The sequence below is a fragment of the Phocoena phocoena genome, chromosome 11, assembly GCF_963924675.1.
Source record: "Phocoena phocoena chromosome 11, mPhoPho1.1, whole genome shotgun sequence".
NCBI lineage: Eukaryota > Metazoa > Chordata > Mammalia > Artiodactyla > Phocoenidae > Phocoena > Phocoena phocoena.
In genome coordinates this window covers 59,388,098-59,402,302 of record NC_089229.1, presented here as the reverse complement: position 1 = coordinate 59,402,302, position 14,205 = coordinate 59,388,098, and the positions used below count along the sequence as shown (strand labels likewise).

The following is a 14,205-nucleotide window of genomic DNA, read 5'->3' as shown; positions in this document are numbered from 1 at the left end:
AGATTCTGAATTGTGTAGAACTTAATTCAGTTAGTTCCAATACAATGCAGTAAGAATTTGCCTCTGCTTTTTCCCTCTTCCTGTTTTTACCCTTGGATTCAGGGTGTTTGGTCACCACGCAATTTAGAGAATGACCACCAGATGGCAGTACAACCCAAATTTAATACAATACCAGTAATTTTTTTTTAAATGCCCTTTATTGAACAATTTTGGTTTCCTTCCTTTTTCATGCCTCCATACAGAAATAATGTCTCTAAATTGAATATTCTGCCCTTTGGTCCCACAGAGAAATTGACTGTCAAGAATATTTCCTTCTGTTTTGCTCAGTTACAGCCCTGCAAATCTTTCCCAGGGCCTGGGTGGAGGCTGGTAGCTTCCCCTGTAGCTGTGCAGGGCCTGGGCTTGTACTGGTTATGTTTCCACTTTCAGCATCTACATCAAAAACTTATTAGTGAAACACAGCCAACTATTGGGAAAATAAAATGTTTCATTTTTCAAAGAATTGCATCTGAGGCACTAATATTGTCATCTTGCATCTGCAGGGATTTACTGAGGCCTCCTTCTTACCCCTTAGAGTCGGTAGATGAAACTTAAGATTCTGGCTTTACCCCTTTCGTCGGGCTCCAGGAGTCCAGGCATCTGGACGCTGAGGTTACTGCGGGTGTCACCTGTGGACACCACCATGGGCTCACACTGCCTGCAGCCTGTCCTGCTCATTCTGTTTCTCCATTTCCTGAAGGACCTCGAGGATATTTAAGCTTGTCCTGTCATTTATGGCAGCTGCCATAGCTTCCAAGGAGAAGGGTTTTTTTTTAATGCCAGAGAAACTCAAGAAGGTTCTGCCTTGGTCAAGCCAACGTTCTTCTGAGCAGAGCTCCTTAGGGAGATTTATCTACAAAGGAATCAAGAAAAGCAAAAGCAACAAGGTTTTGGTATGTGGTTAAGCAATTCCTTCATGTTTCACACCTCTTTCCCCTGCTTTCTTCCCTTAACCGAGACCTGGCTCTCTCCTGTGGATGCTTCTTCCGTGGGCTCGCCAGGCAGAGGCTGTTCGTGATTCTGCGTTTCATGTTCAAAGCCAGCATCTTCATTTACCTGCACCAGCTTCCATCATCCTCATTTTCAGACTCTCCTACCACACTGAGGGTTTCAGAACTTACTCAGTCATCCTCTGTATTTTAATCCCTGACATCATCACCCAATGTTCCTACCTCTATTTGTCCTTCTATAGCTTTTTAAGTACTGTACCTCACTCTGGAAGGGCCCAAACTATATCCTTCTTACTCTTTGTTGTACATTTTTACCACCTGCTACTTAGTGGTCAGTTATTAAGGAGATGTTGAATCAGATTGATTGATCAATTATTATCTTGTGTTTGTTTCCTAAGTTAGAGATATCTAGTAAATTGGGTTAGACTAGTAACCTCAAAACTGGACGACCATACCTTAGAGATATACAGTTACAGATAGCTTCAAGGGAATACATTTCCAGATTCTCAATTTCCACACATTCTTTCCTAAAATGTACTTGCCTGAGAACTGGCCTGTGATCAAGGACTCCTGCTGGCTTCCCTTTCCCATCTCCTCTTTCACAGTTTCCCTTCTCCTACTTTAAAAAAGAAAAGCATATTTCTCATTCATGCAGAACAGATGCGTTAACCTTATGTGTAAAAACTCTAGAACATTAAACAGAGGGATATTTGAAATACGGTGCCAGTGCTGAGAAAGTGAAAGACTTGTATAACTGAATAGCCAATCATTTTGCAAATCGAGTGGTTTCTAAATATTTGTCATATGATAGATTATTTTTTTGATAATAGATGGTTGTGTGATGTTTTTAAACACATAACTTAAAAGGAATTCAAAGAACTGAGCGACATTGTTAAAACAAAAGTTTATCCTTTTCTACTAATTGATTTTTTGAAAAAATTTTATTGGTGCTCACAAATAGAAATAGTATTGATGCTGAACCCTGTAGCATTAAGTAATAATCATTCTTGGATACATGAACTAATTGGGAAAAAGCTCATCTATGGAATGCATTTCCAACAATATATTTTTATGTTTGATATTTGTCAAGATTTAGAATTTATATGTACTATTTTGATCGATAGTGAGTACATTAAAATTGTAACGATAACTAAATTCAGACATAAATTTTCAACATGTGGAATTTTATGGCTACAGAAAAGATTTAAATAACATACATATATGTGTTGCAGAAGAATTTGATAGAGGAATCCATAAAATACTTTCAAGCATAAGAATATATTAAGATAAAGTTCTGTGGAGGAGTGGGGTATAAATACAGGTTAAGGAGAAAAAGGAAATTTATGAAATTTTTAACTCTAAAAACATCTCATTTTAAAAATGTTTGATAGTGGGTGTCAAATTGCTATGGCATTTAGATTCCACTGGATACCTTTAAAAGAGTGAAATAACAGCTTTGTTTAAAATGTCGGTATTTTAAAGTGCTGGAAGTTATATCACTTACAACTATTTAAACTTAAATAATTTCTTTAAAAATCCTAAATGTCTATTTAAAAATGTGTGAGAGGGTATGTAGGGTTCCCAAAAATTTTAAGGGTGCTTGTGAGTGAGATGTTTAGGGATCACTGGGCTAGGCCCCGTGGGTATCTTTTTTTTCTTTTTGAGCTCTTTATTCTGCTTGAGTTGCCCAGTGTACCCATACTGTTTTTAAAAATAAGGTTTTGTAGTATGGCTTAATAGCTGGTAGAGTATATTTTTGAAATTAACCTGGCTGTTTGTGGATCTTTGTCCTCATAATCCATATAAATATATACAATTTTGACCATGATTTTATGAGATATAATATCTTTATAAATTTATTTTAGGGTATCTTTTTTGACTCCAAGCCCAAATGGTCCCCTGCTTCCCTTGCCTAAGACTGAATCTTGGAAGTTACTACCCAAATGGGATGAAGAGTTTATACCTACAAATATTAGAGGAGAAAGAGCCAAAGTGAAGACTTCCCCATTGCCTTTATTCACAGAAAAACATATCTTCACATTTGTCCTGAAATCTGACCAGTTGGAGCAGCACTTTTTCTCCCATAGAAGAAGTGTGGTGTCAGTTGTCAGAAGAAATGGAGAGCAGCTCTGTCTAGCTCCCAAGTGATACTGTGAGACTAAGGTACAAAATAAATGAAACTGGGAACATTTATATCTGCTTCCAATATAGAGTCGTGGCATGTTTAACCCAGGTTCACAATTTGAATAATTGCCACTGAACTGTGATAGTAATCAACAACTACTTCATTATTATTTTCTATGATTTTTGTGTTTCCCCTGCCTAAGAATGGGGGAGCTTTCCAAGAATTTGTCCTGCTTATTGTTAGATGGGGTGCATTTACCTTGATATTTGATGTTTAATACATTGAATTTTCTGATATTTTGGATTCAATGTTTTAAAATTGAATGATAGATAGGGAGGGTGGGAGGGAGGGAGACGCAAGAGGGAAGAGATATGGGAACATATGTCTATGTATAACTGATTCACTTTGTTATACAGCAGAAACTAACACACCATTGTAAAGCAATTATACTCCAATAAAGATGCTAAAAAAAAACCAACTGAATGACAGCCCAAAGGATTCATAGACATTATAGCTTGGTTAATAAGTGATAAATGAATATTTAAAGGTTGCTGGGTATCTATAGAATCAAAGATTATAGCATGTCCCATGGCTCTAGGCTCTCTCTGCTGTGCTGTGGGATTTAGGAGAACCAGAAAGAATCAGGAGTGAATTTCCTTCTAAGGATGGACATTGCTTATGCACGAATGAACTTTATGTATGTTAGTTTCAGGTGCATTACATAGTGATTTGACATTTATATACATTATGAAATGACCACTGTGATAAGTCTAGTAATCACTTGTCCTTATACAGAACTATTACAATATTATTGACCGTATTCCTTATGAAGTGTATTACATCCCCATGGCTTATTTATTTTGTAACTGAAAGTTTGTACCTCTTAATTTCCTTCACCAGAGGGTATCGTGCTAAGTAAATGGGAACTTTCTTAACATGAAAAAGTTAAGGTCATTTACAAATGACCTACAGCAAATATCATACTTAACCATGAATTAGTAAATGCACTTATCTTAAAATCAGGAATAATTCAGAGAATGCTGCTATCACTATTTGTTTTCAGCCTAGTACCAGGTTCCTCGCTTGAACATTAAAATGAGAAAAGGAAAGAAAATATCAAATAGTTGAAAAGGGAGAAAGAGAAATGTCATTATTTGTGGATGACCTGATTATCTCTATAGGAAACCTGAAATAATCTATAATTTATAAAATAGATATATTTCAATTTCTCTATTTGCAAAATCTAGATTATAATGTCATTTTATGTTATGTTATTTTATTTTATTTTTAATTTTTAGAAGTAAGTAGGACGCTGTGTAGAGTCTCCCAACATTGAAATTGGACTGCAGTTTCCAGCTTCCCCTACAACTAGGAGGCAGTTTTGTGTGAACTAGCTCTGCTAATCTTAGCAACTTTTACAAGACCTTAATCTGGAGATGAGCATGTGTGAAAACACTCTTCATTTTGCTGGCATATATTGCCTGCAGAAGCATCCAGGTTAGAAAGAGAGCAGTGGTTGTAGGATTGAATTCTGACACAGAAGCACATTTCATAGGTAGCACTCACTATTACTTAGTGAAATTCTTAGCGTTTAGTGAGTGCTCTGCCGCAGATGTGCTTATGGGAGTGGTTTTCTCACCAGACCAGCCCTACGGCAGAGGTATTGCCATTGTTCCTGGAAACTTCGACATCATCCAGTTTCTCCAGTCCTTTGAGTGATTTTAGGATCCAAATGATAAGCTGTATTAAGTAACCTTTCTGCTGCAATTAGCTTTAGTCCAGGTTAGTGTGTAATAAGTGTCCTCCTGATACACAATTATTTTTACTTTTTTCTTATCTTTAACATGCATGCTTGTTTTATACAGTTGTATTCATTGTGTCTAAACAAGATTGGATTTATAGTCACTTAGTTTTACTATAAATACTCTTTTCATGTTATTTGCTTTTCAGTGTTATTTAAAACTTGTTTTAATGGTTACAAAATAGTCCAACATTCTGTTAAATGCATTTTATTGTGAGACATTTGGGTTATTTCCAGGTTTGGGTTATTTTACGAAATGTAGCAATAATCACTTTTATGCATTTAACTTTTTTCTTTCTTTGAATCTATTCTTTGGATCACTTCAAGTGTGGCTTTTGTACCTACGGCTATGTTACTTCCCAAAATATTGTCCCAAATTTCTCAACATAACTTCTGAAACCCTGGAATGTAGAATATTTTCAGAGAAGTTTTATACCCATTGTCTTATCTGTTCATCAGAACAAATTCCTTGAGTTTGACAGGGCAGGTTTTGTTGAACTCCAGATTTTTCTATGACATTACCCTGTAGTAGCAGAGCTGATATCAGAACCCCATGATGCCAATATACTATTGTCAGTGTCTTTGATTTCTCTCAAGTACCTATCCGATTTGTGACACTGTTCTAAGCCCTGGGGCTACAGCTGTGAACAAGACAAAGTAAACAAAGTTCTTACTCTCATGGAACTTGCCTTCCAAAGAGACAGGCAAGAAACAAAGAAGAGAATCATATGGAACTTCCTTTAGGTATCAATTACTTTCCTGAAACTGTAGCATTTGAATGAATCCTTTTACCCTTTCTTCCTCCTTTTCTCTCTCTCTCTACTTTCTTCCTTTTTGATTCCTCTTTTCCACCCTATATTTATCGATGTATTTAGCTGGGCTTTGTGCTATATTTTAGGAAAAATAGTGCAACATGAGTGATGTAAGAGTGCAGAGTCTAGATGTGGAGAGAGAATGATTATAATAAAAGTGAATGTAATAGAAAAGCAGAAGATGCAACAGGATAAGATGGCAGCTCACTGAACCAATGTGGGTCAAGGAAGGCTTCCAAGAAGGAGGATGCAGGAGTGAATCTAGAATAATGAGATTTCAGGCAGAAGAGGAGTTGGAAGGGTTTTAGGACAGGAGTTCACAGAAGGATTAGCATGTAGAACAGCCCACAGGGTGCATTCTAGTGTGGATTACCATGGTTAGAACAGTTCAAACTGTAAGTTCCAATTTGAAGAGTAGCCTTCTCAGAGCAAGGAGGAATATGACCTCATTGGGGTGTGTATGAAGCTTTATAGATTGAAAACCGGACAAGATTCATAGGGTTATAAAAAAAGTTATTTAGTACAAATTCCTGATAGGGATATAAAAATAAACTTCAAAAAGGGCAGTTTTTGCGAGGTATAATGTTCTGAAAACTTTTCCTTTAAAATTAAAAAAACAATTTTATACAAGTTTTAAAGGTTACTTTCCATTTATAGTTATTACAAAATATTGGCTAAGACATGGAAACAACCTACATGTCCATCGAAAGATGAATGGATAAAGAAGATGTAGTACATATATACAATGGAATACTACTCAGCCATAAGAATGGCTGAGAATGAAATAATGCCATTTGCAGCAACATGGATGCAACTAGAGATTATCATACTAAGTGAAGTAAGTCAGAAAGAGAAAGACAAATACCATGTGATGTCACTTATATGTGGAAACTAAAAGAGGATGCAAATGAACCTATTTACGAAACAGAAACAGAATTATGAACATAGAGAATAGACTGGTGGTTGCCAAGGGGTAGGGGATAGGGGAAGGGATGGAGTGGGAGGTTGGGGTTAGCAGATGTAAGCTGTTATATATAGAATGAATAAACAACAAGGTCCTACTGTATAGCACAGAGACTACATTCAACATCCTATGATAAACCATAATGGAAAAGAATATAAAAAAGAATGTATGTATATGTGTAACTGAATCACTTTGCTGTACAGCAGAAATTAACACAACATTGTAAATCAGCTGTATGTCAATTAAAAATAAAAACAGCCCAAACCACATAATATTGGCTATGCTCTTTGCATTGTACAGTACATCCTTGAACTTATCTTATACCAAATAGTTTGTACATTTATGTTTGTACATCCGCTATCCCATCCTGTTATTTTCCCTCCCCACCACTGGTAATCACTAGTTTGTTCTCTTTATGTGTGAGCCTGCTTTTTTTTGTGTGTGTGTGGTATGCGGGCCTTTCACTGTTGTGGCCTCTCCCGTTGCAGAGCACAGGCTCCGGACGTGCAGGCCCAGCGGCCACGGTTCACAGGCCCAGCCACTCCGCAGCACGTGGGATCCTCCCAGACCGGGGCACGAACCCGTGTCCCCTGCATCGGCAGGCGGACTCTCAACCACTGCGCCACCAGGGAAGCCTGAGCCTGCTTTTTTTATGTTCACTCATTTGTTGTGTCTTTAAGATTCCACATATAAGCGATATCATACAATATTTATCTTTCTCTGTTGGACTTATTTCACTTAGTGTAATGCCCTCCAAGTCCATCCATGGTGCTGAAAACGGTAAAGTTTTTTTCTTTTTTATGGCTGAGTAGTATTCCTTTGTACATATATGTGTGTGTGTGTGTGTGTGTGTGTGTGTGTGTGTATCTCACATCTTTATCCATTCATCTGTTGATCAACACTTAGGTTGCTTCCATAACTTGGCATTTGTAAATAATGCTGCTATGAACATTGGAGTGCATGTATATTTTTGAATTAGTGTTTTTGTTTTTTTGGATATATACCCAGGAGTAAAATTGCTGGATGACATGGTAGTTCTATTTTTAGTTTTTTGAGAAACTGCCATACTGTTTTCCAAGGTGGCTGCACCAATTTACATCCCCATCAACAACGTACAAGGGTTCCCCTTTCTCCATGTCCTAGCCAACATTTGTTATTTGTGTTCTTTTAAATGATAGCCATTCTTAGAGGTGTGAGGTGATATCTCATCGTGGTTTTAATTTGCATTTCTCTGATGATTAACCATGTCGAGCATCTTTTCTTTTCATGTGCCTGTTAGCCATCTGTATGCCTTCTTTGGAAAAATGTCTATTCAGGTCTTCTGCCCGTTTTTAATTGGGTTGCGTTTTTCTATGTTGAGTTGTATGAATTGTTTATGTATTTTTGATATTAACCCTTTATCGGTTATATCATTGGCAAATATTTTCTCCCATTCAGTAGGTTTTCTTTTCTCTCTCTGCTAATGCTAATATCCACCTTCTGAGTGGGTGTCTTTATGTGGTTCCTAGATTGTCTAGGTTCTCCACTTCACACTGAACTATGTATGTTGGGGCAGGAGAAGGTATGAGAAATTCCCTGTGTTTTCCTTGCTCTCTACTTTCATTTGGTTTTCCACAGCAAGTAGACAGAAATTGGTGGGACCACAAGGTATGTACTTATTGGCTACTACCTTGACTTATTTTTCCTTTAGCATGAGGTCTGTCTAACTTCATATTTAATAGAAATTTTACGGTAAAGACCAAAAAGTTTCAGCCTTTGGCCATGTACCTATTTGTGGTAGCTATAATCAGTCAATTCACTTTTCCTTTGGAGAATTTCCCAAGAAGTAGAAAATGACTTTATAGTGGGTCCTTGTCAGGGAAGAAGTATGGACCATATAATTTTGACAGTCTTTCAGAGTGTATTGGAAATGTTTAAATCTTATTGCAGGTCAAGATTTAGGCCTGCCTTGCAGGTTTACCTATTCTCCCCTTCCCACCATCATACTGATTTATTATAAATATTTTTTAATCTAAGACTTCCGGGTACCATGTTAAATATTTCACATATTAAATAAAAGCTTCATCTTACACCAGCTTTTAAAAGTAGCAAATTGTGAAGTAGAAATGGATGTACAGAGATCATGTGTTGCTGTTCTGGACACATGGCATATATGGCCAAGAACTGTTTTGTATTCAAGTAGTCTAAGTTCAAGTAGTCTAAGGAGGCTGTTACTAACATTGCTTTATATTATTTCACTGTCTGGCCATATGTTGGCACACGATCAAGGATCTGTATTGGACTGCCTATGGCTAAAATTTTGATCTTCCTTCTTTTCACAGTAAGGCTGTCTTATTGCATATTTTTGGAAAAAGATTTAATAAGTCTTGGGATTCTTCTCATTGTCAAACTTTCAGCTTGTGGTAGGCTCCTATGCTGGGTTGCATAGACCACCACATTCTTTTGGAGAAAAGTTGATCTTCTCCCATGTACTGGGCTCTAGGAGCTCAAAACTCAGATCTTTGACTCTTATGAATTCAGTGACATTAGGCACTGTTGTTCCCCTGGCAGGTAGTATATAAGGGGGCCACATTCTGTAAACTTCTATGGAACTGTCGACAATCTCTCTCTTTCTCTCTTTTTTTAATGTGTGTTACAGTTTTATTTGCATGAATTGCCTCATTAGTGGGGGATATTTGGTGAAGTCACCCAGCTGTCAGTCATAGGCACACGTTGCCTCTTCTGCCTTTGGCCCTGCTGGGCTGGAATGTGCCCACAGTTCATCTCACCTGATTGCCTACCTTCTCTTCACATCTACTCTTCTCAACAAATGTATCAGTATTCAAATAAAGCCACATTAAAAGTAAAATACATTTCCTCTTATAAAACTATCCAGATAGGAATGGAGAAATCTCAGGGAACAGAGTTAGAGCTGCACTTTGGAAACTTAGAGTAATAAATATGGAGCATCTGCATTAAATAATATAATCTGTGATATAAAATGTGTGCTAAACATGCAAAAGACCTTAAGAACCCAGGTTATAGGTAGTTTCCTTCTGCCCGAAAAGTTTTTTTGTTTTTTTTTTCTGTCTGCTTAATTATTTAATCAATATAACCAAGTTGGTCAATCTTCTTTTGTTGAAGACAAACCATCAAGGAAGTAAAGGAAGACAGGTGACCCAGTGGAATCCTGTTATCAGCTGGATGTTGGGTAGGTCCCAACATGTGGGTAGAATATCCCACATGCTGCGGAGCAACTAAGCCCATGCGCCATAACTACTGAGCCCATGTGCCACAACTACTGAAGCCCACGTGCCTAGAGCCCATGCTCCACAACGGGAAGCTACCGCAATGAGAAGCCCGTGCACCACAACGAAGAGTACCCCCGCTCACCACAACTAGAGAAAAGCCCGCATGCAGCAATGAAGACCCAATGCAGCCAAAAAAATTAATTTTTTAAAAAATTTTAATCTTATACCAACTTTAGGATATATACATATCTTCTTTTTCATATTCTTTCCCATTATAGGTTATTACAAGATGTTGAATGTAGTTCCCTGTGCTATACAGTAGGTTCTTGTTGGTTATCTATTTTATATATGGTGGTGTGTATGTTAATCCCAAATTCCTAATTTATCTCTCCTCTCCCCCTCCCCCACACTAGCCCTTTTGTTAAACATAAGTTTGTTTTCTATGTCTGTGAGTCTATTTCTGTCTTGTAAATAAGTTTCTATTATTTATTTAGATTCCACATATAAGTGATATATGATATTTGTCTTTGACTTACTTCACTTAGTATGATTATCTCTAGGTCCATCCATGTTGCTACAAATAGCATTATTTTATTGTTTTTTACAGCTAATATCCATTGTGTATATATACCGCATCTTCTTCATCCATTTATCTGTTGATGGACATTTAGGTTGCTTCCATGTAAATAGTGCTGCTATAAACACAGAGGTGCAAATTAGAGAGTTTTCTCCAGATATATGCCCAGGAGTGTGATTGCAGGATCATATGGTAGCTCTATTTTTAGTTTTGTGATGAACCTCCAGACTCTTCTCCATAGTGGTTGCACAAATTTACAGTCCCCCCAACAGTGTAGGAGGGTTCCTTTTTCTCCACGCCCTCTCCAGCAGTTATTATTTGTAAACTTTTTTTTTTTTTTTTTTTTTTTGTGGTACGTGGGCCTCTCACTATTGTGGCCTCTCCCATTGCAGAGCACAGGCTCCGGACACACAGGCTCAGCGGCCATGGCTCACGGGCCCAGCCGCTCCGCGGTATGTGGGATCTTCCCGGACCGGGGCACAAACCCGTGTCCCCTGCATCGGCAGGCAGACTCTCAACCACTGCGCCACCAGGGAAGCCCCTATTTGTAAACTTTTTAATGATGGCCATTCTGACTGGTGTGAGGTGATACCTCATTTTAGTTTTGATTTGCATTTCTCTAATAATTAGCAATATTGAGCATCTTTTCATGTGCCTGTTGGCCATATGTATGTCTTCTTTGGAGAAATGTCTATTTAGGTGTGTCCATTTTGTGATTCAGTTGTATGTTTTTTTGATATTAAGCTGTATGAGTGTTTGTATGTATTGGAAATTAATCCCTTGTCTGTAGCATCATTTGCAAATATTTTCTCCCATTCTTAGGGTTGTCTTTTCATTTTGTTTATGGTTTTCTTTGCTATGCAAAAGCTTTTAAGTTTCATTAGGTCGCACTTTTTTATTTTTGTTTTTATTTCCATTGCTCTTGGAAATAGATCCAAAAACATATTGCTGCAATTTATGTTAAAGAGTGTTCTGCCTATGTTTTCCTCTAAGAGTTTTACAGTATCTGGTCTTACATTTAGGTCTTTAATCCATTTTGATTTTATTTTTGTATATGGTGTTAGAAAATATTCTAATTTCATTCTTTTACATGTAACTCTCCAGTTTTCCCAGAAGTGGGAAAGCCATCTTAAACTTTAAACCTGGAACACATACTGTAGCTCATTCCTGACTTACTACAAAGATACACACATACGATCAAAGGATTTTTGCAAAGCTAGCCAAACAATTCAATAAGGAAATATAAAAACTCTTCAAGAAAAGGTACTTGATAAATATCAATATTACCAAAGAGAATCTAAACCTTATGCAATACCATTCCAAAAAATAAATTTATAATAGATTATAGATATAAACCTAAAAGCTAAATGAGAAAGCTACTAGTAAAAACACAGAAAGGTATTTTATGAGCTTATGGTAGCCAAAAATTTCTCAGAAGGAATACAAAATGCATCAATATTAAAACAAAAAATTGATGAGTTGGACTTTGTCAAAATAAAAAAGTTTGATTCATCAAAACCACCATCAAGAGAAAATAAACAAGCCACCAACTGAGATAAAATACTAACAACACATATCTGATAATTTATGAATTAATAATGAAAAGACAAACAAGCAAATTGAAATGGGCAAAACACCTGAAGATATAATTTACAAAGATGTAAACAAGCACGTAAAAAACCACTCAGGTTCATTAGCCATCAAAGAAATACAAAATAAAACCAAAATGAGATATCATTACATATCCACTAGAGTGATTAAAATGAAAAAGTATGACAACAGGTGTTGGCAAGGATGTGGATGAACCAGAATTCTCATTCATTGCTGGTGGGAGTGTAGGATAGAACAAGGACTTTGGAAAAGTGTTTGGCAATATTTAGAAAATACTTATATCTATCCTATAACCTGGCAATTCTATTTCTGGGTGTTTATTCAAGAAAACTGAAATATGTCACAAATGGTTTCATAAATGATAATTGACAGAAACTTTATTTGCAATTGCCCAACAGTTGGTGAATCTTTCTAATTTTTTCTCAAGTTTAATAGATGTATAATGATAACTCTTGCTGAGTTTTTTATATTTAATAAGAACTCTTTTTATTAGAATGGTAAGAAAGACATCCGTATTTTAATAGGATGAGGACTAAATAAAGCCATACAACGTACATGCAGGATGATATGCGCATATTCTTGGTGAGTTTAATCAGCATTTGCTAGTCAGTAAATTCAAGCGTCTTGCGATTAGCTTTCTGAGTTCCTTTTTTTGTAAGTTGCCTATTCATATCCTTTGCTCATTTTTTCTATTAAAAGTGTTTTTTGGTTGATTTTCTGCAGTTCCCTAATTATTTTAAATATTGGACATTTGTTGGTTTTAGAACCAACTTTTTATGTCAACTGTCTATTAACTTTGCCCATCATGGACCAAGAAGAGTTGAGGAATTAGGCATAATTAAGAAAAACATGAGCATATACTGGCATTCCCCAATAGCAGAGTTTTCACCAATTACAGATAGAAATCTTGACTAGAATAAATATATTATACCCTGGATCTTTTGTAGCATATCCACACTATTTATTTGCACCATCCTTTGAAAAATCCTTAATCAATATGGTTTGTGTTAGTGTATTCTGTTAAAATGATGAAAGAGTCTGGGAAATTAAGCCCCACTTTGTAGCATATACTGTGTTAAAACGAGCTCATACATAGGATATATTTGGCTTTGTTTTTCCAGACAATTTCATTCACTGGAATGATCCCATCCTGGCACAATAAAGAATCTCAAAGACTTGATTATATAAATGGGAACTAATTAAATTTAAAAAACTAAATATATGATCCAGCAATCCCACTCCTGGGCACTTACCCAGAGAAAAACATGTTTTGAAAGGATATTGTTCAGGGATCAATGTTCACTGCAGTGCTGTTTATAATAACCAAGACATGGAAGCAACCTAAATGTCCATCGACAGAGGAATGGATAAAGAAGATGTGGTACACATGTACAATGGAAATTACTCAGCCATTAAAGAGAATGAAATAATGCCATTTGCAGCAACATGGATACAACTAGAGATTATCATACTAAGTGAAGTAAGTCAGAAGGGAAAGACAAATACCATATGATATCACTTATATATGGAATCTAAAAAAAAAATAATGCAAGTGAACTTATTTACGAAGCAGGAACAGACTCACAGACATAGAAAAGAAACTATGGTTACCAAAAGAGAAAGGGGGTGGGGGAGAAATCAATCAGGAGTTTGGGATTAACATACACACACTACTATATATGAAATAGGTAACAACAAGGACCTACTGTATAGCACAGGGAAGTATATCCAATATATTGATTTCCTATTTGCTGAAAAGTGTGGAGTCTGGAGTCTGTTCTTTACAGGGCACCTCTTGCTGCATGTACATTAACAACTCAGGACACACACAGGCCAACCTCTAGAAGACGTCTTAAAATAAACAGGTCATGTATAATATAACTAAAATATGTCAACAAGTTCCCACACTCCCTGAGCTTCCTGATTTGTTCTCAGGGATCTCTCCATTCACCTGGGGGCAAAGGCTAAGAACTGGATTTCAAACAGAAGCAAGTCTATTCATCAAGGGCTTCATCATTATTGCCTTGGTTAAATGTACATTGCAGAGATCTCAGAAAAAAATATCTATGTCTTTTAACCTATCTGCTACACAAGTG

The 14,205-nt window shown here is 36.6% G+C and overlaps 1 protein-coding gene across 1 annotated transcript in view; it reads right to left on the bottom strand.

The window, feature by feature from the left end:
- Positions 1-688: 688 nt before the first annotated feature.
- The window catches only part of TESPA1 (thymocyte expressed, positive selection associated 1), a 66,586-nt gene continuing 53,069 nt past the window's right edge, over positions 689-14,205 (bottom strand). Inside the window, exon 11 of the mRNA XM_065888165.1 lies at positions 689-892. Within this exon, the coding sequence (XP_065744237.1) occupies positions 689-892 (204 nt within the window). The remainder of the gene's footprint in view (positions 893-14,205) is intronic.